At 34.9% G+C, this 22197-nt stretch overlaps 3 protein-coding genes and 1 pseudogene across 4 annotated transcripts; all 4 read right to left on the bottom strand.

Annotated features, from left to right (window-relative positions):
- Positions 1 to 2802: 2802 nt before the first annotated feature.
- Positions 2803 to 6296, bottom strand: LOC147555509 (putative xyloglucan endotransglucosylase/hydrolase protein 1). The gene is made up of 4 exons (XM_086664153.1): positions 5954 to 6296; positions 5606 to 5706; positions 5313 to 5506; positions 2803 to 3313 (listed from the first exon to the last, which is right to left on the bottom strand). The coding sequence occupies exons 1-4, from the start codon at positions 6153 to 6155 to the stop codon at positions 2920 to 2922; spliced, it is 891 nt and encodes a 296-aa protein (XP_086520279.1). The 5' UTR covers positions 6156 to 6296; the 3' UTR covers positions 2803 to 2919.
- A 2805-nt stretch (positions 6297 to 9101) lies between these two features.
- On the bottom strand, positions 9102 to 10760 carry LOC147555508 (putative xyloglucan endotransglucosylase/hydrolase protein 1). Its single transcript, XM_086663120.1, has 4 exons — positions 10539 to 10760; positions 10265 to 10369; positions 9847 to 10063; positions 9102 to 9488 (listed from the first exon to the last, which is right to left on the bottom strand). The coding sequence occupies exons 1-4, from the start codon at positions 10750 to 10752 to the stop codon at positions 9116 to 9118; spliced, it is 909 nt and encodes a 302-aa protein (XP_086519246.1). The 5' UTR covers positions 10753 to 10760; the 3' UTR covers positions 9102 to 9115.
- A 2946-nt stretch (positions 10761 to 13706) lies between these two features.
- LOC147555506 (putative xyloglucan endotransglucosylase/hydrolase protein 1) lies at positions 13707 to 21250 on the bottom strand. Of its 2 annotated transcripts, XR_015234883.1 has the most exons (5): positions 20995 to 21250; positions 20021 to 20121; positions 19695 to 19894; positions 18845 to 19389; positions 13707 to 13755 (listed from the first exon to the last, which is right to left on the bottom strand). XR_015234883.1 is itself a non-coding variant. In XM_086663115.1 (4 exons), exons 1-4 carry the CDS (start codon positions 21206 to 21208, stop codon positions 19014 to 19016), a joined length of 891 nt encoding a protein of 296 aa, XP_086519241.1. In that variant the 5' UTR covers positions 21209 to 21250; the 3' UTR covers positions 18687 to 19013. The 2 variants fall into 2 exon arrangements, 1 of the variants encoding a protein (XP_086519241.1); XM_086663115.1 differs by lacking the exon at positions 13707 to 13755 and having other exon boundaries at positions 18687 to 19389.
- LOC147555507 (secreted RxLR effector protein 161 pseudogene) lies at positions 14157 to 14810 on the bottom strand (annotated as a pseudogene).
- Positions 21251 to 22197: the final 947 nt, after the last annotated feature.

The following is a 22197-nucleotide window of genomic DNA, read 5'->3' as shown; positions in this document are numbered from 1 at the left end:
TTTCAATGTAATATTAGATTCCTAAAAGGAACAACAAAAATAACTTCTAGTTTTAATCTGATATTGTCTCTTTAGCAGGGCCGGCCCAAGTAGTTGGGAGGCCTAAAGCGGAGAAAAAATTTGGGGCCCCTTTACACTAGTTTTTTTTTTGCGGTAACAGATAAATTAAGATGAAGAAGCACAAATATCATAAATCTGAACTATATCTTGTATAAGAAGATCCAATCTACACTAGAACCACCCATTGTAGAATTTTCGGGTGCTACAACTTTCACAAAGTATCTGTTTGTGGAACCTTCTTGAGACTTCGTTAATTTCCTAACCTATTTCTCTTTTCTCATTTAGCATGTCATGATTGATGTGTACGCGTCATTTTCGTACTATTTTCAATTGAATAATTGAAGTACAATAAAAAGAATTTGAATCTAAAAAAGAGGAATTACATTTAAATCAAACACCAATATTCGAATTGAATAATACAATTCTATAAATTACCGATGTAACAAAAATATGTAGTTAAAAATCGAATATAACAGTTACCAAGTAACAATTAAATTATGACTGTGAATACTTATTTGTTGTATTGAAGAAAATAAGATTTAAAGAAATAGATTTTAAAACATACCTTATAAGTAGTTGAAGAGACATACAATTATAAAAATAAATTTTTTTAGTTAACTTCAAATATAATTAACCGAAAAAATAGAAGAAAAAAGAAGAATAAAAAGAAATAATTATAAAATAACAAAAAGAAAGAACTACGGTAGAGTTTAGAGAAAAAATTGATAGAAAGAGAAAAAATATAAGCGAAAAAAAGTATTATATCACCAAAATGAGTATTGTAGGGTTTTTAAACTTTTAGGTGGGTTGGAGTATGAGGTTAAACTTGGGTTTTAGATTCTTTTGTGGGCCCCATACTTTAATTTAGGCCAGCGCTTTGGGGAAAGCTAAATAGTTTCCGGGGTGTGAAGACTTGGTCAAAAATTGGTCAATTTTGTTTGACAATTTTATTTAGGGGGAAAGCAAAATAGCTTCTCCACCTCAGCTCTCTCTCTCCACCTCACTTCTCTCCCTCCACCTCAGCTTCTCTCTCCACCTCATCTTCTCTCTCTCTTCTCCGATAGGTCGCCGGCCGGAAAATTTTCCGGCCGGCGACCATGAAAAAAAAAAAAAAAATTCTCTCATCTCTCTCTCTCTCTCTAAACTCCGGCGAAGGGGGTTTCCCTTCGCCGGAGTTCCGGTCTGTTGAAGAACAGACCGGAACTGGTCTGTTGAAGAACAGACCAGTCCGGTCTGTTCTTCAACAGACCAGTTCCGGTCTATTGAAGAACAGACCAGATCCGGTCTGTTGAAGAACAGACCAGTTCCGGTCTGTTCTTCAACAGACCGGAACTCCGGCGAAGGGAAACCCCCTTCGCCGGAGTTTAGAGAGAGAGAGATGTGAGAGAAAAAAAAAAATTTCATGGTCGCCGGCCGGAAAATTTTCCGACCGGCGACCTATCGGAGAAGAGAGAGAAGATGAGGTGGAGGGAGGTGAGGTGGAGGGAGGTGAGGGGGAGAGTTTTTTATTTTGAGCCATATTCCCCATAAAATATGTTTCCCCGGAAACTTTTCAAAATTTTGCATATTCCCTTTAAAATTTCAAACCCCGGAAACTATTTAGCTTTCCCCAAAGCGCTGGCCTTAATTTATGTCACCCTTCTTAACAAAGAAAGGGCTTGCAACAATGGTTACAGTAGGTAAAACTGGGTTTGGTTGGGCTTTAATTTTTCTTAAGTTTTTATCGGAGGTGCCTCTAACTAATTGTTATTTTTGGGGCCCTTCCAAATGTGAGGCCCAAAGCAGCTGCTTTGGCTGCTTTGGGCCTGGGCCGCCCCTGCTCTTTAGAATTGGAAAGGTGTTTGGAGATTATATATATGGAGAAGAAGAAGTTAATTTTTTCACGTAATGAACTTACCCGCTATCGCCCGCCCATACCCGAGTTACTCAAGCTTCTTAATGGACTTGGGCAGACAATGGACTAGGCGAATTTTAAAATTACCCATCCGATTTACTCGCCTACCCTAATAGCCATGAATGTACAAAGGTTTCGAATTTGTTAGAAAGAAAAATTAATCCGCCTTAATTTAGTACAAGTATAAGATAGATATTATATGTTCCATTGAACTTTAGGGGAATGAGTGGTTTTTTTTTTTAACGCTGATGGCATGCTTAACACATGCAAGTCGGACGGGAAGTGGTGTTCCCAGGCCTTTCCGAGAGAGGACCCGCGGCTTTAGGTCTTCTACCGAAAGAAGGGTTCCCGCGAGGACAGAGCCCCGGACTCTTCCTTGCTGGTCGATCCGTCCTTAGATGACTAACATGCTCTTCTAGGGTCTTGCTAAAAACTACTATGTCATCTAAGTAGACTACTACGAATTGATCTAAGTATGGATGGAAGAGTTTGTTCATCAGGGTGCAAAACGTGGCAAAGGAAAAACAAGAAATATTGTTTGTCCAGAAACAAAAATCTGCGGTTGTTTTTTATCACAAAAACCCCCTTCCTTCAGCTTCGTCCACACCTGCTCGCGCGGGTGCTTCCCTCTAAGGCGGAACGCTCCCCTACCGACGCATTTTTACATCCCACAACTTCGGCAGATTGCTTAGCCCCGTTCATTGATGAAAAGTGGAATGAGTGGTTTAAACTACAAAAACAATTATGTTACCCCAACCAACAAAAGGAATAATAGTGCCACATTGACCATATATGATATAAAACCCTCTTAAAAAAAAAAAAAAATCATATATCGACCATCTAGTAAATTGTCAAAGACCATATAATCATCCATTATAAATTTAATTATAACATTATAATTGCCCATTATCGTTATTTCTTTGAAGATGTGTATTGGCTAGATATACCAAACTTATTAAATAATATCAAGATTGAAGGCACTCAGGGGGAGCATGATTCCCTTGTGTGACATTACAATAATCATAAGTCATATACTTTTTTCTCACAACTTCATACATTCTTTTTTGTGCTGGACCTAGTTCCCAAAACTTCTGTCTATTCCACCAAAAATTAGTGGAGTAACAAGCTTGAGGGTTGGTTTTGGCAGTAGAAGTAGGGCATCCATCAATATTGAAAGATCTAAAATAAGCTTTAAATGGTGAATGACTCCAATTAGTTTTTGTTCTCCCTCCATCAGTTGCCCAATCTTCTCCATCCCATAAACTTACTTTTATTCTCATTGGTCTTCTTGGGTAGTTCTCTCCTATCAATTCCTTGTTGTTCTTGTATACCCTAATTGCTATTGTGTCTACATAAAATCTGCAAAAAGTTTAAAGTAAATTTTGAGACAAGAAATAGGTAGGTAGCATTAGAAATAGATTTAAGGCTCACAGTGCGATCCTGGGAATATAGCACTGCATAACCGTTTTCTTCCTAGAGAGAGAAAGAGTTTCGGGATCCAGCTTTTCCGGCGAAGGGTTTCCCTTCGCCGGATCTCCCTCTTTTATGCTTCTTTTATAGTTTTCTTCCTCTCTTTCTCTCCTTAATCGTTTGATTCGTTCTGGCTATGGTGGTGATTGAGCGGGATCAAACTCTTAACTTTGTTTAGTTTGCTTCAAGATGTTGATATACCCATTTCCTTCTTTAATCACGACTTGGATGAAGATTCAATGGATCATACTCTCATTTTGAATCTGGTTTAAGTTTTAACGTTCTTCATCTCCTGTTGCTTCAATTTCTTCAATCAATTCTTCTTCTTCTTCGCCGAAGCCGACGTCAAATCCCATCACATCGTCTTCATCCATGTTTTGATTGAGGGGTTCTTATAATTCTATTTCATGGTGAAATAGGTGTTTGTTTGATGTCTTTTTATCATTTTATCATCATTGAATTTGCTCTATTACAATATGAAATGGAACCAACAACAATTACAGAGAGATAAATAGATAATAAAACAGAAGATAAAGAAGGAACAAAAAGCTCTATCTAGGGTTTCCTTTTTTAGAGGAAGCAAGTTTCTATCTATCTCCATCAAATCAATGAAGACAGTGGTTTATCAATCGGCTTTAGAAGGAAATTGAAATGGCCGTCTTTTACTTATAGCAACATGAGACTAGGAAAGATGGTGAAAGCCGATTATACTGGAATTTTGAGGAGTAACTTTTCCGGCTATAAGTCTCCGGCACTTATTTCGGCCAAATTTGGGTTCAGGTATGTTTCTGATGAGGGTTTAGAAATAAAAGGCTAAGGATTTATCCGGTGAATTTGAGTATCGTGGAAGGGTAAGAGGAGAAAGAAGCGAATTTGGGAGAATTTGGTCATGTCGTCTCATCGAAGTGAAGTCAGATACCATAGAAGTTAGATCGGAAAGATCGACCCAGTTAGGGATGTGCAGCAAAGGAGAAGAGAGAATTACTTGTTTTATTTTTACTTAGTTTTTTTTAGTTTTTTTCCAGTTTTTGTCAGACCTTTAGGGTCTCCTTTCACGATCTATAGGATCTTCTTGTCGACCTTTAGGGTCTTTTTATTCTCGATCTTTAGGATCATTGTGTCTGTGTCTTGTCCAATTTCTTTCCCTTCATGAGGCACTTTGCATTTAAAGGTATGTAACTCTCATGAAGTTTTCAGAGGAGAGAAATAAGAATTATCATCCATGTATCATTGTGACTTTGTCACTCATTAATGGAATATGTTTTCCCTTGGCTCAAAAAAAAGAAAAAAAAAAAGAAATAGATTTAAGAAAAGGGAGCTTCTATAGGCGCTCCTCCTTTTTTTTTCTCTTGGCCCACCTTCACTCTTAAAGCCCCTATGGATTGGGCCTAATCCGTGCTAGGCTTAACTACACGGGCTCAGGCCGGCCCAAATGCCTTCAGAATGCTCAGTCTGAAGCCCAAGGGGAGTGCTAAGAGAGGGGCGGGCCAAGAGTAAAAAACAGAGATGTCTATAGACACGCATTAAGAAGAAAACCTAAATCCATTTTTCGTAGAGTTTCAAATATACTTTGCAACATGTTTAAGGTCTAAAATCGTACATATCTAATATCACTAACGGTTTGAAATACTCATCTCAAACCTTTTTCATTATTGACCGGCAAGGTTGTGATTTGTGCGTTCTTGAGAAAATGATAATATATGCATACAATACAACGACGATACTCTGGTTGACTAGTTAGGCTATCAGGATGAGTTGGTTAGCGATAATGGGTTGAGTGACAAGAGACAGTCGACCAGCCAACTCAGTCCGTCTGTTTGACGTCAGCCGAGCAATGGGGCAAAGTAACATTATTAGTATATGTAGTAAGAAAGAGAAAGATTCGTACACTATTTGGTGTGTATTCCAAAGGATCTTATAAGAATGAAAATCAGCAGAGGGATCAAACCAAAGATGTGTTTGTTGCTCTCTATTGCCAACACCATTTGCAAAAATATTTGTTTGAAGATCAATAGGCTTCCCTTCTACATTACCCAAGAACTCAAAATCAATTTCATCATGATTTTTTCCATGTGATGTTAGCTGCAACCATATAAATGCAAATTTCATCACTTCTAATTATACTTAATTATGAGTTAAAAAATTAATCATAATTAGTATAATTAGGTTATTAATCCTTACATAAAATGCTGTAACAACTCCTGCAGAGTCTTTGTTTGGCAACTTAATCCTCAATTGAAAAAACCCTGAATTATATAACAACTTTGATCCAAACCCAGCCCCTTCAATGCCGAAAAGTATTTAGCAATAATTACAAGTAGTAAAACTAATCTATTTGTATTTATAATAACTTTTGAAATTCGTTCGCCAAACTTTTTTCAAGTATGACCGCGTGAGGATTTATCGGAGTACGAAATTTAAAAACATGATGGACATACATGCTTAGGCCCGTAGCAAAGATTCGTTTACAATGTTAAACATAATTAGTAGGTGTTTAAGAAATTAAGATAGTAATTAAGCAAGTATTACCAGAGGAATTATCCATTAAGAGTTGGACAGTCGTTCCTTGATCAAGAAAAGAAACATGATTATCTCCCCATGTAATCACATAATTATCATCAAAACGACTAAACTTGCTATAATCAATATTTTTAGTAGTTAAAATTGCAAGAACCCTAAAATTAACAAAGAACAGACATACAAATATAAATGTTAATAGGAAGGTAGACATTATCAAGCATGGAGATTTAGAACTCAATTCTAATTGATCTTAATTCTTAAATATCAAAACAATTAATTTCTTAGGAGTTCATGCTTGTAAGGGTTTTTCAATGCATATGAATTTGAGACGTCTAGGTGTCCATATGCCCATGATGAAGGTGTGAACAACAGATCATATTATTTGCCCAAACTAGTTTAGATATGACTTTCCTTTACGCAATTACCATTGTCATACTCAGTGGCGAAGCCAGAAACTTTTCTTTGTGGGGGCACTGTTAAACAGTAAAAAAAGGAATACCGTCACTGATGACGAATTGCAGAACTTCATTACTAACCTCTACCGAAATTAGTTATAAGTCTAAATTGCAAAAAAAAATCATATGTTTTTCAAACCAATGACTTCTATATGTCATAGCAATACTATCAACTAATTAGGCTACAACTAACTGTAACATGTTTTGACTAAAATCTAAACATAAATAAATAACACTTGCAGTTAACCCAATTAAGAATATTTGGGTTCCTAGTCCAAAAATCTACCCCTAAACACACATTTAGTCCCCCCTAATACTAATATAGGATTTTAAGCCAAAATAATAATTATAATGGATATTTAGTCCAAGTTAGTTAAAGTATGTCTAGACTTCAAAGTTACAGTATTTTTCTGTTTAAAAATTCTTGTTTTGTTTCATAAATTACCTGTTATTTATTGTTAAAGTTTCATACTTTATTTCTTGTTTTCCATACTTTATTTCATTTTTTTTATATGTGTCATACATAACACGTTATTTATCAACAATGTTTCTTCCAAAACGAAAAGGACTAAAAACCTATTTTCTGGGAAGATTGGACCTTAAACTTTTTTTGAACTTTATTTTGGGCTTAAAACCCATGGACCCTTAAATTAAATAATGTTTAGATATATACATAAGAATGAAGAATTAATAGGACCCAAGGGTAATATGGCGATGCAAATAACTCTATCTGAAGTTGGATGAATTTACAAAGAAATTGAAACAAAAGAAATTTGATAAAAAAAAGTAGGAGTTAAAAAGAAAATTTGAGGTACCAATTAGATTGGCAAAATAAATTGAAAATTTTAGAAAGCCCCCTTATAAGTATTAATGGCGCCTCCTTCAAGACAAACTTGAGAGAGGCGCCTTAAACACTAAAACAGGCACCCCTTAAAAGGTCTCACAATGAAACACCTAAAAATAATACTATAGTGGGTTTTGAACCCATGACGTGTGGCATGGCCGGGAGAGACTCAACCACCGAGCCAACTACGACTTTGTGGCATACTTTGACAATCACTTATATTATTGTACCTAAATCCGACCCTGTAATTTTCACACTTAAATACGTTTTTATCTCGGAGCCGTGGGGGCCTGCGCCCCCACTGGCCCCTAAGTGGCTCCGCCCTTGGTCATACTCTCCTTTTATTCGCGTACTTAGTATATTATTTGTACAACAACACAATATAAGGCAAGTTTAATATATGGGTTATTTTTCAAATGACTCCGTACTTTATGACCAGCTTCTCGCGTGGCTCTCTACTTTATCAAAAATACTCAGATGACTCCATTTTCCGTTAAATATCTGTTAACTCTCTCTCTCCATCTCATCACCTCTCTCTGCCACGTCATCTCTCTCGCAACCTCTCTCTGCAACGTCAACTTAAAGTGTTTTTTTTACTCTCTCTCCACCTATCCTCTCTCTTCTCCGACAAAGGTCGCCGACCGGAAAATTTTCTGGTCGGTGACCTTCAAACATAAAAAAAAGTTTCTCTCCCTCTCTCTAAACACTCTGGCAAAGGGGGTTCCATTCGCCGGAAGTCGGTTGAGAGAATTTTTTTTATGTTTGAAGGTCGCCGATCGGAAATTTTTTCGGCCGGCGACCTTGTCGGGGAAGAGATAGGTGAGGTTGAGAGAGAGAGAGAGAGAAAAAATAAAAATAAATTAAGTTGACGTGGCAGAGAGAGGTGCTAAGAGAGATGACGTGACAGACAGAGGTGATAAGAGAGAGGAGAGAGTTAACTGACATTTAACGATAATGGAAAAGGGAGCCATCTAGAATTTTTTGATAAAGTAAAGGGATACACAGAAAGCTGGTCATAAAGTAGGGGCATTTGGAAAATAACCCTAAATATATTTCAGACTAAATCTTGATTAGAAACACAAGATAGGTTTGAGTTATAACATTTCTCTCTCAACATGTACAATCAATTGCGCTAAGAGTTGGAAAGGGGCGATAGAGTATAAGTAGGGGTGTACACGAGCCGAACTCTTAACGAGCTGCTCGAGCTCGGCTCGACTATTGCTCGTGCTCGACTCGAATATTAACGAGCACGAGCTTAACACGAGCCCAAATTCATGCTCGTTTATGTAAATAAGCCGAGCATGATCATTTTAGTGTATCACGAGCTACTCATGAACAGCTCGTTTAACATACTCCTATAATACTGTAGTACATAATTACGTATTAATATTGAAACTTGTACATGAGATATCAACCATTAAAAAATTATCGGAATATGAATCATTAATCATTATTATTGTATTTGACAAATGATCATTGAGTATTTTGATAAACGAGCTTAAAAGAATGCGAGCTCGAGCTCTTTCAAACTAATACGAACCGAGCTTGAACAAGTGGACAATTACTCGAACGAGCTTGAGCTCGAGCTCGAACTCGAGCTCGACAGTCAAATACACGAACCGAGCTTGAACATCTTACTACTCGGCTCGGCTCGAATACACCCCTAAGTATAAGTTTCCTCAAACGAAGTACACACATTTTCCCTCGGAAATGCACATCTTATTAAAATATCGTTTCCATTAAAAATAGTATTGTACTAGTAATTATTACAAAGGCTTAGTATTATTAGTGAATTAGGAATTAATCCAAATTAGTACCACAGTTATTATTGTTTTACTTAACAACCCCATAATATATATTGATTGGGTATCATCATTGAGGGCACTCTGGGGGAGGTGTGAGATAACCAGGGTTAAAACAATAGTCATAGTTAATGTAATTTTTCTTAACATTTTGATATGCCATTTCTTGCTCAGGATCAAGTTCCTTGTACTTGTCTCTATTCCACCAAAGTTTTGAAGAGGAACAAAGTTGACTAGAGAGAGAACATCCATCAATATTGAATCCTCTAAAGTTAGCTCTAAATGGTGCATAATTCCAATCAATCTTTGTTTGTCCTCCATCAGTTGCCCAACTCTCTCCATTCCATAAACTAGCCTCTATTTGCATTGGTTTTGTTGGGTAGTTTACACCAATATTTGTTTTGTTCTTGTAAACCCTTATTGGTGTATTGTCCACATAAAACCTGTATAGCCAATAACATATGTACAAGTTAAGAGTTGTCAATTTGAATAATCTATTTCGAAACAAAGATCGTATTAGGATTAGAGGTGAGTATGTAGATTGGCAACGGGGTATTGTAGAGTTAATCCAATAACCAAACTCGTCAAACAAGTCACAACCCTCTCTTATGAGAGGTGAGCATGTACAAACTTGTCCATTGTCATGGAGGTCGGAGATTGAGAAGAATGTGTACACTGTTAAGTTTGTGGTCATTTGTACGTAATATGTGTCGACTGTCTGTACGTAGATACATGTCTGTCGTTTGTACATATAGATGTGTGGGAGAGAAAGGTAGGAACTCTGAGTTTTGATTTTCTTACACAATTTGATAAGGGTTCCAAAGAATCTTATAAGAATGATAATCAGCAGTAGGATCAAACCACAGTGTCATCCTTTGTTCTCTGCCTCCTACTCCATTTACAAAAACATTTGTTTGAAGTGTAATTGGCTTCCCTTCTTTATTACCCAAAAACTCAAAATCAAGCTCATCATGATCATCTCCATGTGATGTTTTTTTTTGAATTGGTAAGCGTGTGCCTCGAACCCTTGACCTCTAAGTTGGAAGACTTACCTCTTACCACTTGAGCCAAGGGTTGTTGGCATCTCCATGTGATGTTAGCTGCATGCATACATACATGATGTTATTACCAACTATATGCATAGATTATTGATCTAACGGACGTCGAATGGTGACATCCAAACATGATGAAAAAAGGAAACATGGAATAATATAAATACTCACATAAAAAGCTGTAACAACTCCTGCAGAATTCCTATCAGGTACCTTCATCCTAAGGTGGAAAAATCCTGAACTATAATTCAATTTTGATCCAAACCCAGACCCTATACACAAATATGAATGTACAAATTAATTTCAAATGGTGTAAGAGTTTACACCTCAATTAAGTAAACCTATTTTAATTAAATTAATATAAAATTAAGAATTTTACATTATAAAAAAGTTGTTAATGTAAAATTATAGAAAGAGTAACTAATATTATGATTTATTAACCAGAGGATTCATCCATGGAAAGTTGGACAGTTCTTCCTTGATCAAGAGTAAAAATATGACTATCTCCCCAAGTAATTGCATAATTATCAAGAAAACTATTAGTGTTGTAGTTCTCATCCTTACTAACTCCATATGTTATTGCAAATGCCCTATTATAACTAAACACAAAGACAACAAGTGAGAATGAAGAACAATAATAAGATAAGGAACCCATTAGATTGGTCTCTTTAGGGCTTTCTAAATGATTACATTGTCATGGTATTTATATATATAGAAGATGATGAGTTTGATGAATGTTTGGACAATGTCATCATATATGTTGATAATGATGAAGCCCATACTTCCATGCAGGAAGAGTATAACCTGTGGAGCAAGAAGTGTGTAAATTTATAATTCTTTATATCTTTTCCTCTACTCAACTGCATGCCTATTTTTTTGGAAATACCTTTCTATCCTCCATAACCAGTTAGGTGATCTATTTTTATTTTGATTATCGTACTAATTTTGATCCGTTTTTGCATAATTCGATGAATTTATCGCGTTTTGAACTGGTATAATAAATTTTCGCAGGCCTGACAAAGTAAGTAACGTTTTTTTTGGAGATATTTGGAGACGGTTTTACTAGTATCTCACTTTTACATGCTTTGATAATATTTTCAGCAACATTTTTTTGTCTAGCACTTTTCAGTATCACCATTGGTTTTACAGCAAATACTTGGCCAAAATGTTTTTAAATATAAAAAATATGTAAATGAACTTTTACAAATTAAGTTTGGCACATGTTTGTGTAGGTTCTTCTTTATATTGTAATTTTCCTAGCTTTCTGAACAAGTAAGCCTTTTTGGCAGCTGTCTTCTGACCACATAATTCTTCTAATTTCCTCCATAGACTAAAAGCGGAAGTCTCTGTCGATACATGATGAAAAACACTAGGTTCTACCCATTGTCGAATAAATCCAACAACCTTTCGATCTAATACCTTCCAGTCTTCTTCATCTATCTTTATCGGTTTTGTACCGTGATTTTCAATAAGTGCAGCTGGGTCTTTGCAGTATAACAAATCTTCCATTGTTGCTTTCCACATCAAGTAATTTTCTCCATCTAAACTAATCATGCGATTAGTATTCACTTCCATATTTCTGAACAATAAATCAAACCTTAGCTCTGGTACCACTTGTTAGGAAAAATAACCTAATTAACTTGTTCAGGAATATGAAGATAAACGATGCGAAAGTAAAAGTAGAGACACCAAGATTATTTAACGTGGCAAAAAATCCCTCCAAGATAGAAGGTAAAAAACCACGGGACCTAGTCCAAAAATCTTCCACTATAATTAAATAATGGGTTACACAATTATTCACCAAACCTATGGTGGATAAGTCAATTCTTCAAGATGTGTAGAAACACTCTTGGATAACAACTCTTCACCAAAACTATGGTGGATAAACTGAACAAAGAAACAAAGAAATAGAAATCTCTTACTCCTTAGGATTTGAACAAATCCTAGATTACTAAAGGTTGAAGAAGATAACCACAAACTAAATTACTTCACAAGATTAATAATCTTCTTTTCTTCAAACTAATATTCTTCTCGTTCAATCTCTCTTGAAAGAACCACTTCAGAAATCTCGCTTTCTCTGACTTCTCTTTGTTCTGGAAGTTGTTGTGAATAATCTCTTCCCTTTCATAATAGGATACATTACATAAGACGGATCGAAAATAGGAGATCCGACGGTCAAAGATAAGTTGCAGAAACAATATACGTGTGTAACACGTGTATGTACGTGACAGATCGAGAAGACGAGATCCGACGATCAAGAAGAATTCAGAATATTGAGTAGAAATGGATCTGAACCAAGTGGTTTCATTGATATAATTATCAAAGGTGATTTCATTGATAGACTTGGGTACATATTTATAGAGATTACAATAGGGTTTGTAGAGAAATAATAAATAAGGAAATATTCTGAATTCTTCTTGATCGTCGGATCTCGTCTTCTCGATCTGTCACGTACATACACGTGTTACACACGTATAATGTTTCTGCAACTTATCTTTGACCGTCGGATCTCCTATTTTCGATCCGTCTTATGTAATGTATCCTATTATTTCATTCCCTTTTATAATGATAAATAAGGAGGTTTACCAATAGAAATATGAATTCTTTTTTAGGCTTGAAAAAATAGACTTTCTATTTTTTTCCCAAACAAGGAATAAGGGAAATCCTATTCCAACTAGGAGCCATTTTATTATAAGGAGAGACCCTAACAAATAATGGGTTACACAACTTATCCCTAAAGCAATAAGAGACTAACCAACTCCTCAAGATGCAAGGGGACACTTTTGGATAAAAACTCTTTACCAAAACTATGGTGGATAAAACTGGACAAGAAAAAGAAAATAGAGATCTCTCCGCCTTAGGATTTGAACAAATTTTAGATTACCATAATGACTGAAGAAGTATAACACCAAACCAAACTACTTCACAAGATTGACAATCTTCTTTTCCTCAAGCCAATATTCTTCTCTTTCAATCTTTTCTACAAGGACCACTTAATAAGTCTTTCTTTCTCCCTCTCTTTGTCTCTCTTATATTTCTAATCACTCTCTTTAATGTGAGTGGAAATATGATCTGAAATGATTATCTTTCTCCCCTTTCTCTCCTCTTATCCGAGTGGATATTTGTAAAACAACACAATTCAAAGTGAGTTAAATTTGTTTCAGGCTAACCCCTGATTAGTAACGAAAGATAGGTCTGAGTCTATAACATTTTCCTCTCAACATACATAATCAATTACTTATTTACGTTAGGACTTGGATGGGGGCGACAATCCGTAAGTTTCCTCAAACGATGCTCAGAATGAATGAACATTATCAAACAAATCATTTCCATTTAATATAGTAAAGTACTAGTAAGTTTTACAAAAAAGTTAATATTACGGGTGAATGAATTAGGAATTAATCCAAATTACTGCCATAGTTATTATTTTTTATCTTAGTACGCTCATAATTGTTGGGCGTTAAGGAAGATTATGAATTTATATAACTTGCGAAAGTTATTTGATTGCTAGATAACTTAATTTTTTTTACTGATTTTTCTAACTTGTTTTTTTGCTTGATTAAACACATTACAAAACACCTCTATTTATAGTAGAGGAATTAGCCCATCTAGCAAAGCCTAGAGACTTCCACATTGGAACTTACAAGACAATCAATACCTAGTCTAAGCTTATCTCATAGTCTAACCTTATCTCTAGTCAAACTTCTCTAGACCCATCTATCTTGAAGACCACCACAACTCATTTACTATCCTTTATATTTTTCTAACACTCTTAAAAATTACAAATTACATCTTTTTTAACACCCCTTCTTAATTTGTAATTTGCATGTAGTTCTTAAACTTGAGAAATTTTTCCGTTGTAATAGCATTTGTGAAGATGTCGGCCCATTGCTCATTGGTGTTGACAAATTGAAGTTGAATTTCTTCTTGTTGTACCAAATTGCGAATGAAATGATGACGAAGTTCAATATGCTTTGTGTGGTTGTGAAAAACCAGATTTTTCGTCATTGCTATTGCGGACATATTATTGCAATAGATAGTTGTCGGACCTTGTTCCTTTTAAAGTAAATCTTCTAAAATTCTCCTTATCCAAACAACTTCACATGATGCATCGGTAGCAGCAATATACTCAGCCTCCGCGGATGATAAAGCAATAGTCTTTTGTTTTTTTGATGCCCAAGCAATAACTTTGGATCCCAACTTAAAAACATGTCCGGACGTACTTTTCCTATCATCAAGAGAACCAACCCAATCACTGTCACTAAAACCGACTAATTTGTTTCCATCTTCAGTCACATATTTAATTCCATGGTTTTTTGTTCCTTGACTATAGCGTAAAATACGTTTAGCAACGGCAAAGTGAATTTTACTTGGCTCACTCATAAATCTAGAGATGAGACTGACGGGATAAACAACATCTGGTCTTGTATTTGTTAGATAAATAAGAGACCCAACCAGACTTCGATAAATTTTAGGATCGACCTCAGCTGCTCCGTCATTTAATTGCAATTTTTCATTTATACCAATAGGTGTAGCAACAGGCTTGCAATTTGACATTTGAAATCTTTTCAATAAGTCTTCAACATATTTCTCTTGCGAAATAAAGATTTCTCCTTTTGATTGATGAACTTGAATTCCGAGAAAATATTTCATGAGACCCAAATCTGTCAACTCATATTCCTTCATCATGGATTTCTTGAATTCTTCAACCATTCTTAGATTTGTGTCTGTAAAAATTAGATCATCTACATATAAACAGACAATTAGAAAATTATTTCATTCTTTCTTCACATATAAAGATGGTTCACTTTTGCTTTTGCGAAAATTATTTTGCTGAAAATATCTGTCAATTTGACTATTCCATGCTCGGGGGGCTTGTTTTAAGCCATATAAGGCATTCTTTAGTCTGTATACTTTATTTTCTTCTCCTTTTATTTTGTACCCTTCCGGCTGCTCAACGTAAACTTCTCCTTCCAATTCTTCATTTAAAAATGCTGATTTAACATCAAGTTGAAAAAGTTGTAATTTTATTTGAGCGGCTAATGCAAGAACAATTCTGATCGTCTCCATTCTTACTACCGGAGCAAAAGTTTCATTAAAGTCAATACCGGGTTGTTGAGAATAACCATTTGCAACTAGGCGAACCTTATGATTTTCAATTGATCCATCTTCATCAAATTTGGTCTAGTAAATCCATTTTAATCCAACAACATCTTTTTCTTTTGGAGGATCTACAAGTTCCCAAGTTTGATTTTTTTTCCAATAGTTGTCAATTCTTCATTCATAGCATTTCTCCATACTTCTTATTTTTCTGCTTCTTTGAAATTTTGTGGTTCATAAGTGAAGAAAGAAAACCCACATAATTCGTAGATATCATTTAGAGAACATGTCTTTCTTGGAGGTGATTCGGAATCCGAAGAATCCTCATCAAAATTTAGAGAATTTTCAAATCCTCCATTTTCAGAAATTTGTGGCATCTCAGATAAATTTGATGAAGGAGAACTTTGATCTTCTTGACAATCATTAATTTGGAAAAAATCAGATTTATTTTCAATTAGAGAAGAACTTTCTCCCCATTCCCAAAATTTCATCTCATCAAAAATAACATCTCGAGAAATTACCAATTTATTAGAAATGGGATCAAGAAGACGATAACCTTAGGATTCATTACTATAACCAATGAAGATGAATTTGTCACCCTTCTGATCAAATTTTTCTTTTCTCAAAGGAATGTGAGAATACGCCAGATAACCAAAAATTTTGAAAAAATCTACTTGAGGTTTTTTCCCATGCCAAGCTTCATATGGAGTAATATTTTATACTGCTTTTGTCGGAGACCGATTTAATAAGAATACCGATGTATTTATTACCTCAGCCCATATATTATTTGGAAGCCCTTTTCCCTTCAACATGCTTCAGCCATTTCTGCAATTGTCCGATTCTTCCTTTCGGTACACCATTTTGTTGTGGACTATAACGAACTGTGAGCTCTCTTCTAATTCCTTTTTCTTTGAAATAATTCATGAAGAGTTTATACATGAATTCTCCACCTCGGTCAGTTCTGAGAGTCTTCAATTTTTGGTCACTTTGTCTTTCCACAAGAGTCAAAAATTCTAGGAAAATCCAAATGCTTCTGATTTTTGCTCAAGAAAATAAATTCACATCTTCCTTGTATAATCATCAACAAATAAGAGAAAATATCTCTTATTACTAAGTGAAGGTGTTTTAGTCGGTCCAAAAATATCGGCATGTACCAATTCAAGTGGTGCACGTGCTCTTGAAGAGACTTTTGGAAAAGAAAGTCTATGCATTTTTCCGTAAATACACCATTCACAAATTTCATCATTTTTTGAGATGTAAGGAAGACCAACCACCATATCTTTATCTTTTAATCATTTCAACCCTCTATAATTCAGATGACCATATCTTAAATGCCAAATATGAGCCATATCAACTTCACTTTTGAATGAAACATTCTCACATTTTGGCAAGATAAGATAGAAAACATTATTTGAGGTCATTTGGACAGTAGCCACAATAAGATTTGTTCTTATATCAACTATTTACATTCTCCGTTGTCAAAATGGAGAGAGTAATTTTTCCTCATGAGCTGCCCAACACTTGAGAGATTTTGTGTTATACCAGGAACATAAAGAACATCATGAATAAATTTATCAACTTTATTTGTAGCTACTGCAATCACACCTTTTCCTCCGGCAGGTTTTAATCTTCCATCACCATGTTTTACTTGAGTAGAAACATTTTTTTCAAGTTCTACAAATAATTCTCTACTTTCCTGTCATATGATGGCTGCATCCGCTATCCAAATACCAAATATCTGATGGGGGTGTTTCAACATTCATGCAAGAAAATAACTGTGCTTCTTGTTTTTCTCCAGCAAAATTAGCTTCACTTTTTTCTTTTTGAAACCAACAATCTCTTTGAGAATGATTGAGAATTTTGCATTTGGTGCACTTAAACCGACATTCCTTAGATTAATGACCAACTTTTTTTGCAACAGAAACAATAAGGAGCAGAATTTTCTTGAGAATTTTTTGTGTTGATGAACTTCCCTCGATTGTGTTCTTTTCCTTGAGATTGGAAAGAACCTTGTCCTTCTTGATGCTTTTCAAAATAATTTCTTTTTTGAAAAAACTTACTTCCTTTTTTTTGTTGTTTTGAAATATTAATCTTTTATTGAAATGCTTGCTCCACCGGACTACTTTGATATCTATTGATTCTACTTTCATGAGCTTCAAGAGAACTAATTAGTTCATAAAAAGAAAAAGAAGATAAATCTTTAGATTCTTCAATTGCGACTACAACATGATCGAATTTTTGCGGTAGACTTCGAAAAAAAATTTGAATGATTTTTTTGTCTTCGATAATATCTCCAAGACTTCTAATTTTGTTAATAAGTTCAGTAACACGAGATGAAAAAAGTTGAATATTTTCACTCTCCTTCATTCCCAAATTATCAAATTCTTTCCACAATGATTGAAGCTTAATAACAATAACTTTTTCGGAACCTTGAAATTCCTTTTTCAAAATATTAGATATCCCATGCCATTTTAGCTTTAGTTGCACCCATAATTTTATGAAAGATCGATTTACTAACCCCTTGTTGGATGTATTGCATTGCTTTTGCATCCTTTTTAATTAACTCTTTTAATTGAGCTATTGCTTTGCCTTCTTCTTCATAACCTTCATCAACTAATTCCCACAACTCTTGTGATATGTAACTTGTCCTCATTTGAATGCTCCAATAATCATAGTGTTCTCCATCAAAAATTGGTATGGAATTAGGTGAAAGATTGAAGGTGGAATTTGAAGATGGTGTTGACATTTCTTTATGATATTGAAATAGATAAAGGGGATAAGTGGCTCTAGATACCAAATTTGTTGGGTGCTAAGGAAGATTATGTTAGGAAAAATAACCTAATTAACTTGTTCAGGAATATGAAGATAAACGATGTGAAAGTAAAAGTAGAGACACCAAGATTATTTAACGTGACAAAAAACCCCTCCAAACTAGAAGGTAAAAAACCACGGGACCTAGTCCAGAAACCTTCCACTATAATTAAATAATGGGTTACACAATTCTTCAAGATGTGTAGAAACACTCTTGGACAACTCTTCACCAAACCTATGGTGGATAAACTGAACAAAGAAACAAAGAAATAAAATCTCTTACTCCTTAGGATTTGAACAAATCCTAGATTCCTAAAGGTTGAAGAAGATAACCACAAACTAAATTGCTTCACAAGATTAATAATCTTCTTTTCTTCAAACCAATATTCTGCTCTTTCAATCTCTCTTGAAAGAACCACTTCAGAAATCTCTCTTTCTCTGACTTCTCTTTGTTCTGGTAGTTGTTGTGTTTAATCTCTTCCCTTTCATTCCCTATTTATAATAATAAATAAGGAGGTTTACCAATAGAAATAGGAAGTCCTTTTTAGGCTTGAAAAAATAGAAGTATCTATTTTTTCCCCAAACAAGGAATAAGAGAAATCCTATTCCAACTAGGAGTCCTTTAATTATAAGGAGAGACCCCAACAGATTATGGATTTATATAACTTGCGAAAGTTATTTGATTGCTAGATAACTTAATTTTTTTACTGATTTTTCTAACTTGTTTTTTTGCTTGATTAAACAAATTACAAAACACCTCTATGTATAGTAGAGGAATTAACCCATCTAGCAAAGCTTAAAGACTTCCACATTGGAACTTACAAGACAATCAATACCTAGTCTAAGCTTATCTCATAGTCTAACCTTATCTCTAGTCGAACTTATCTAGGCCCATCTATCTTGAAGACCACCACAACTCATTTACTTTCCTTTATATTTTTCTAACACACTTAGAAATTAAAAATACATCTTTTTTAACAATCGTTATATATTAATTGGGTATTATCATTGAGGGCACTCTGGGGGAGGAGTATACTCACCAGGGGTACAATAGTCATAAAAAATGTAATTTTGCTTAACTCTTTGATATGCCATTTCTTGATCATGATTAAGTTCCCTATACTTGTCTCTGTTCCACCAAAGTTTTGAAGAGGAACAAAGTTGGGGATTGTTTGAATTGAAAGTAGAGAGGGAACATCCATCAATATTGAACCCTCTAAAGCTAGCTTTGAATGGTGCAGAATTCCAATCAATCTCTCCATTTGCCCAACTATCTCCATTCCATATACTTGCCTCAACATTCATTGGTTTAGTTGGGTAGTCTACACCAATATTTGTTTTGTTCTTGAAAACCCTAATTGGTGTATTGTCCACAAAAAACCTGCATACCCAATAACATATATATTTAAGGTAAGAGTTGTCCATTTGAATATTCTATTTTAGAAATAAACAAAGTTTATGTATACATAGTTTCTCATGAGATGAGAGGATTGTTTGCAGACTGGGGACGGGTTGTTGGCATAGTCAATCCATGACCAACCCCCTACTAATCGCTTGTACGTGTGTCGGTCGTCTAGTACGTAGATAGATGTAAACTGGTTGTACTGTCTGTACATAGATACATGTCGGTCGTCATATATATAGATGTGGGAGACGAGGGGATAATATGAGTTTTAGTATTCTTACACAATTTGATACGGGTTCCAAATGATCTTATAAGAATGATAATCAGCACTAGGATCAAACCACAGACTCATGGCTTGTTCTCTTCCTCCTACTCCATTTACAAAAATATTTGTTTGAAGTGTAATTGGCCTTTCTTCATTATTAGCATTACCCAAGAACTCAAAATCAAGCTCATCATGACCATCTCCATGTGATGTTAGCTGCATGCATAGAGGGTGATGTGATGTCGTTTCCAATACCCCATCGATCTAACGATCTAACGGTCACCAATTTATGACATCAAAACATGATGAAAAGAAAAAACATGGAATAATACAAGTACTCACATAAAAAGCTGTAACAACTCCTGAAGAATTCCGACCAGGTACCTTAATCCTAAAACGGATGGATCCTGAACTATAAGCCAATTTTGATCCAAACCCAGACCCTATACACAAATTTGAATGCACAAAATAATTTCAAATGGTGTAAGAGTTTACACCTCAAATAAAGTGAAATTGTATTAACTGAAGTGTCGCTCCTTTCAACAACAAAAAAAAAAACTAAAGTGTCGCTTGGTAGCCATTTTTATACATAGAGTGAACAAAGGCGGAGCCACGACTTTCAATTAGAGTATGCTAGCCTAAACTATAGAGTAGTTTTTTCTTACAATATACTATGAAACTATCCACTTGCAAAGTTCAATTTAGGAGCAATTTTATATTGAAAGACTTTACATTTTTCTATCTCGATGAAAACATATCTTAACTTTCTAAATCAATCCAAGATAAATGATTTTGAAACCTAAACAAAGTAAAACATATAGAACGCAAAACTATTATATATTCCGTATTTGTCCAAAAATACCAGTAGTAATAAATCTTTGACAATTTACAATATAATAAGATGTTTTCTCGAGATACTAAATACCTAGACAATTCGATCTCTTGACCAAGTGTGTGTAGGGTAGGGAGGGCGCTACGACTGGAAACGCTTTATGGTCAAAACAATTCTTAAAAAACACTAAAACAATCAATTTCGCCCCTGGCTTGAGGGGCGATGATCTCTTCATATGGCTCCGCCCTTGGGGGTGAGCACATTTTTTATTACTATAGTTGTGTAGTTTGATCCAACTTGATGCCATAGGAGACATGATGGACGAGTTGAACTACCTCTCACAATTTACAACTAATATTGGCATGTCCACACGTGTTTTAGATTATGGGACCCTAAAAATCCAACTTATGTGTACAACAAGTAAAAAATTTAAGAAAAATTAATAAATTAAAAGTTGCTAATGTATAAAGATAGAAAGAGTAACCAGAGGATTTATCCATGGAAAGTTGGACAGTGTTTCCTTGATTAAAAGTAGAAATATGATCATCTCCCCAAGTAATTGCATAATTATCGAGAAAACTACTGCAGTAGTGGTTCCCTGAAGCCTTACTAACTCCATATGTAATTGCAAATGCCCTATTATAACTAAACACAAAAACAAGAAGTGAGAATAATAAAGAACAAGATAAGGAACCCATTTTATGAAACACAATAACATATATATTGTTTTCTTTAGGGTTCCCCAAATGATTACATGGTAATGGTATTTATATATAGAAGATGAATATTTTAATAATGAAGAAGCACATACTTACATGCATGAAGAGTATTACCTGTAGAGCAAAAAGTGTGTGTGAATTTATAATTCAATAGTATCTTTCCTCTACTTTCAAACTGTATGCCTGTTTTTTGCCACTACCTTTTTGTTTCCCATGATTTCCTTGGCCATCCATTTCTTTTTTGAAGAAGCAAAATAGTATCATTCATTAAGAAAATCAAAGCAAGGGGTGGAAGCCAAGATAGCTAACCAGCCCCTGCAGACAACAAATCAAAAACAATTATCATCTACAAATGGCTCAAAGCCTACAAATAGCATCTCATTCTCTAATTAATTAACTAAACAGAGTGTTTTTAAATCAATTTTGAGAAGAAACTCAGTAGTAAATAAGACTCTTAACTGAAACAATGACATTCTCCAACGTTTCTTCTCGCTCACAATTTGTATTCAATACTCTGTTATTCCTTTCAAGTCATATCGACCAAATTATGGCGGGGGATACATAGATTAATAAGGGACTTTCGATCTGATATCTTACGATGCTTCCAATCCAAAATAAGATGAGAGATTGAAATGGAGTGTTTAAGGAGATTGGAGTTTAAGTAGATAGTTTCTCAAACCTTGGCAGTAAAGGGGAATTTGAGGAAAAGATGAGTTGAAGTTTCACAATTCATCTTACATAGGGAGCATCAGTTGGGGGCAGTAATTTCCCTTCTTACAAGCCTATCCATTGTAGGAACACCTTCATGAATGATAGCCCAAAGGAGGAATGACACTTTAGAAGGAATCACTTTGTGCCAAAGCCATTTGGGGGTCATTATTTGAGAGAATGCCGACTGATTTTCGATTTCTTGATAAAACGACTTAACGGAAAATCCTCGATAATCATGGAACCAATTTCGATAATCA

This window comes from Eschscholzia californica, unplaced genomic scaffold (assembly GCF_041429995.1).
Source record: "Eschscholzia californica isolate CP2 unplaced genomic scaffold, dmEscCali1.0.p SCAF_2, whole genome shotgun sequence".
In the NCBI taxonomy this organism is placed as follows: domain Eukaryota; kingdom Viridiplantae; phylum Streptophyta; class Magnoliopsida; order Ranunculales; family Papaveraceae; genus Eschscholzia; species Eschscholzia californica.
Note: the sequence above shows the minus strand (reverse complement) of the source record. Positions and strands in the feature narration are given on the sequence as shown.

Bases quoted from the DNA above. Each gene is read 5' to 3' on its own strand.
- LOC147555509 (XM_086664153.1), bottom strand. From the start codon at position 6,155: ATGTCTACCTTCCTATTAACATTTATATTTGTATGTCTGTTCTTTGTT. The intron at 5,707-5,953 runs GTAATACTTGCT...TCGGCATTGAAG, and splicing joins CTTAATGGATAATTCCTCTG to GGGCTGGGTTTGGATCAAAG. The intron at 3,314-5,312 runs GTACGAATCTTT...AACTTTTTGCAG, and splicing joins TGGAATACACACCAAATAGT to ATTTTATGTAGACACAATAG.
- LOC147555508 (XM_086663120.1), bottom strand. From the start codon at position 10,752: ATGGGTTCCTTATCTTATTATTGTTCTTCATTCTCACTTGTTGTCTTT. The intron at 10,370-10,538 runs GTTAATAAATCA...ATTTGTGTATAG, and splicing joins TTCCATGGATGAATCCTCTG to GGTCTGGGTTTGGATCAAAA. The intron at 10,064-10,264 runs GTATTTATATTA...CAAGGGTTCGAG, and splicing joins TGTTACAGCTTTTTATGTGA to GCACACGCTTACCAATTCAA.
- LOC147555506 (XM_086663115.1), bottom strand. From the start codon at position 21,208: ATGGGTTCCTTATCTTGTTCTTTATTATTCTCACTTCTTGTTTTTGTG. The intron at 20,122-20,994 runs GTTACTCTTTCT...ATTTGTGTATAG, and splicing joins TTCCATGGATAAATCCTCTG to GGTCTGGGTTTGGATCAAAA. The intron at 19,895-20,020 runs GTGAGTACTTGT...CTATGCATGCAG, and splicing joins GAGTTGTTACAGCTTTTTAT to CTAACATCACATGGAGATGG.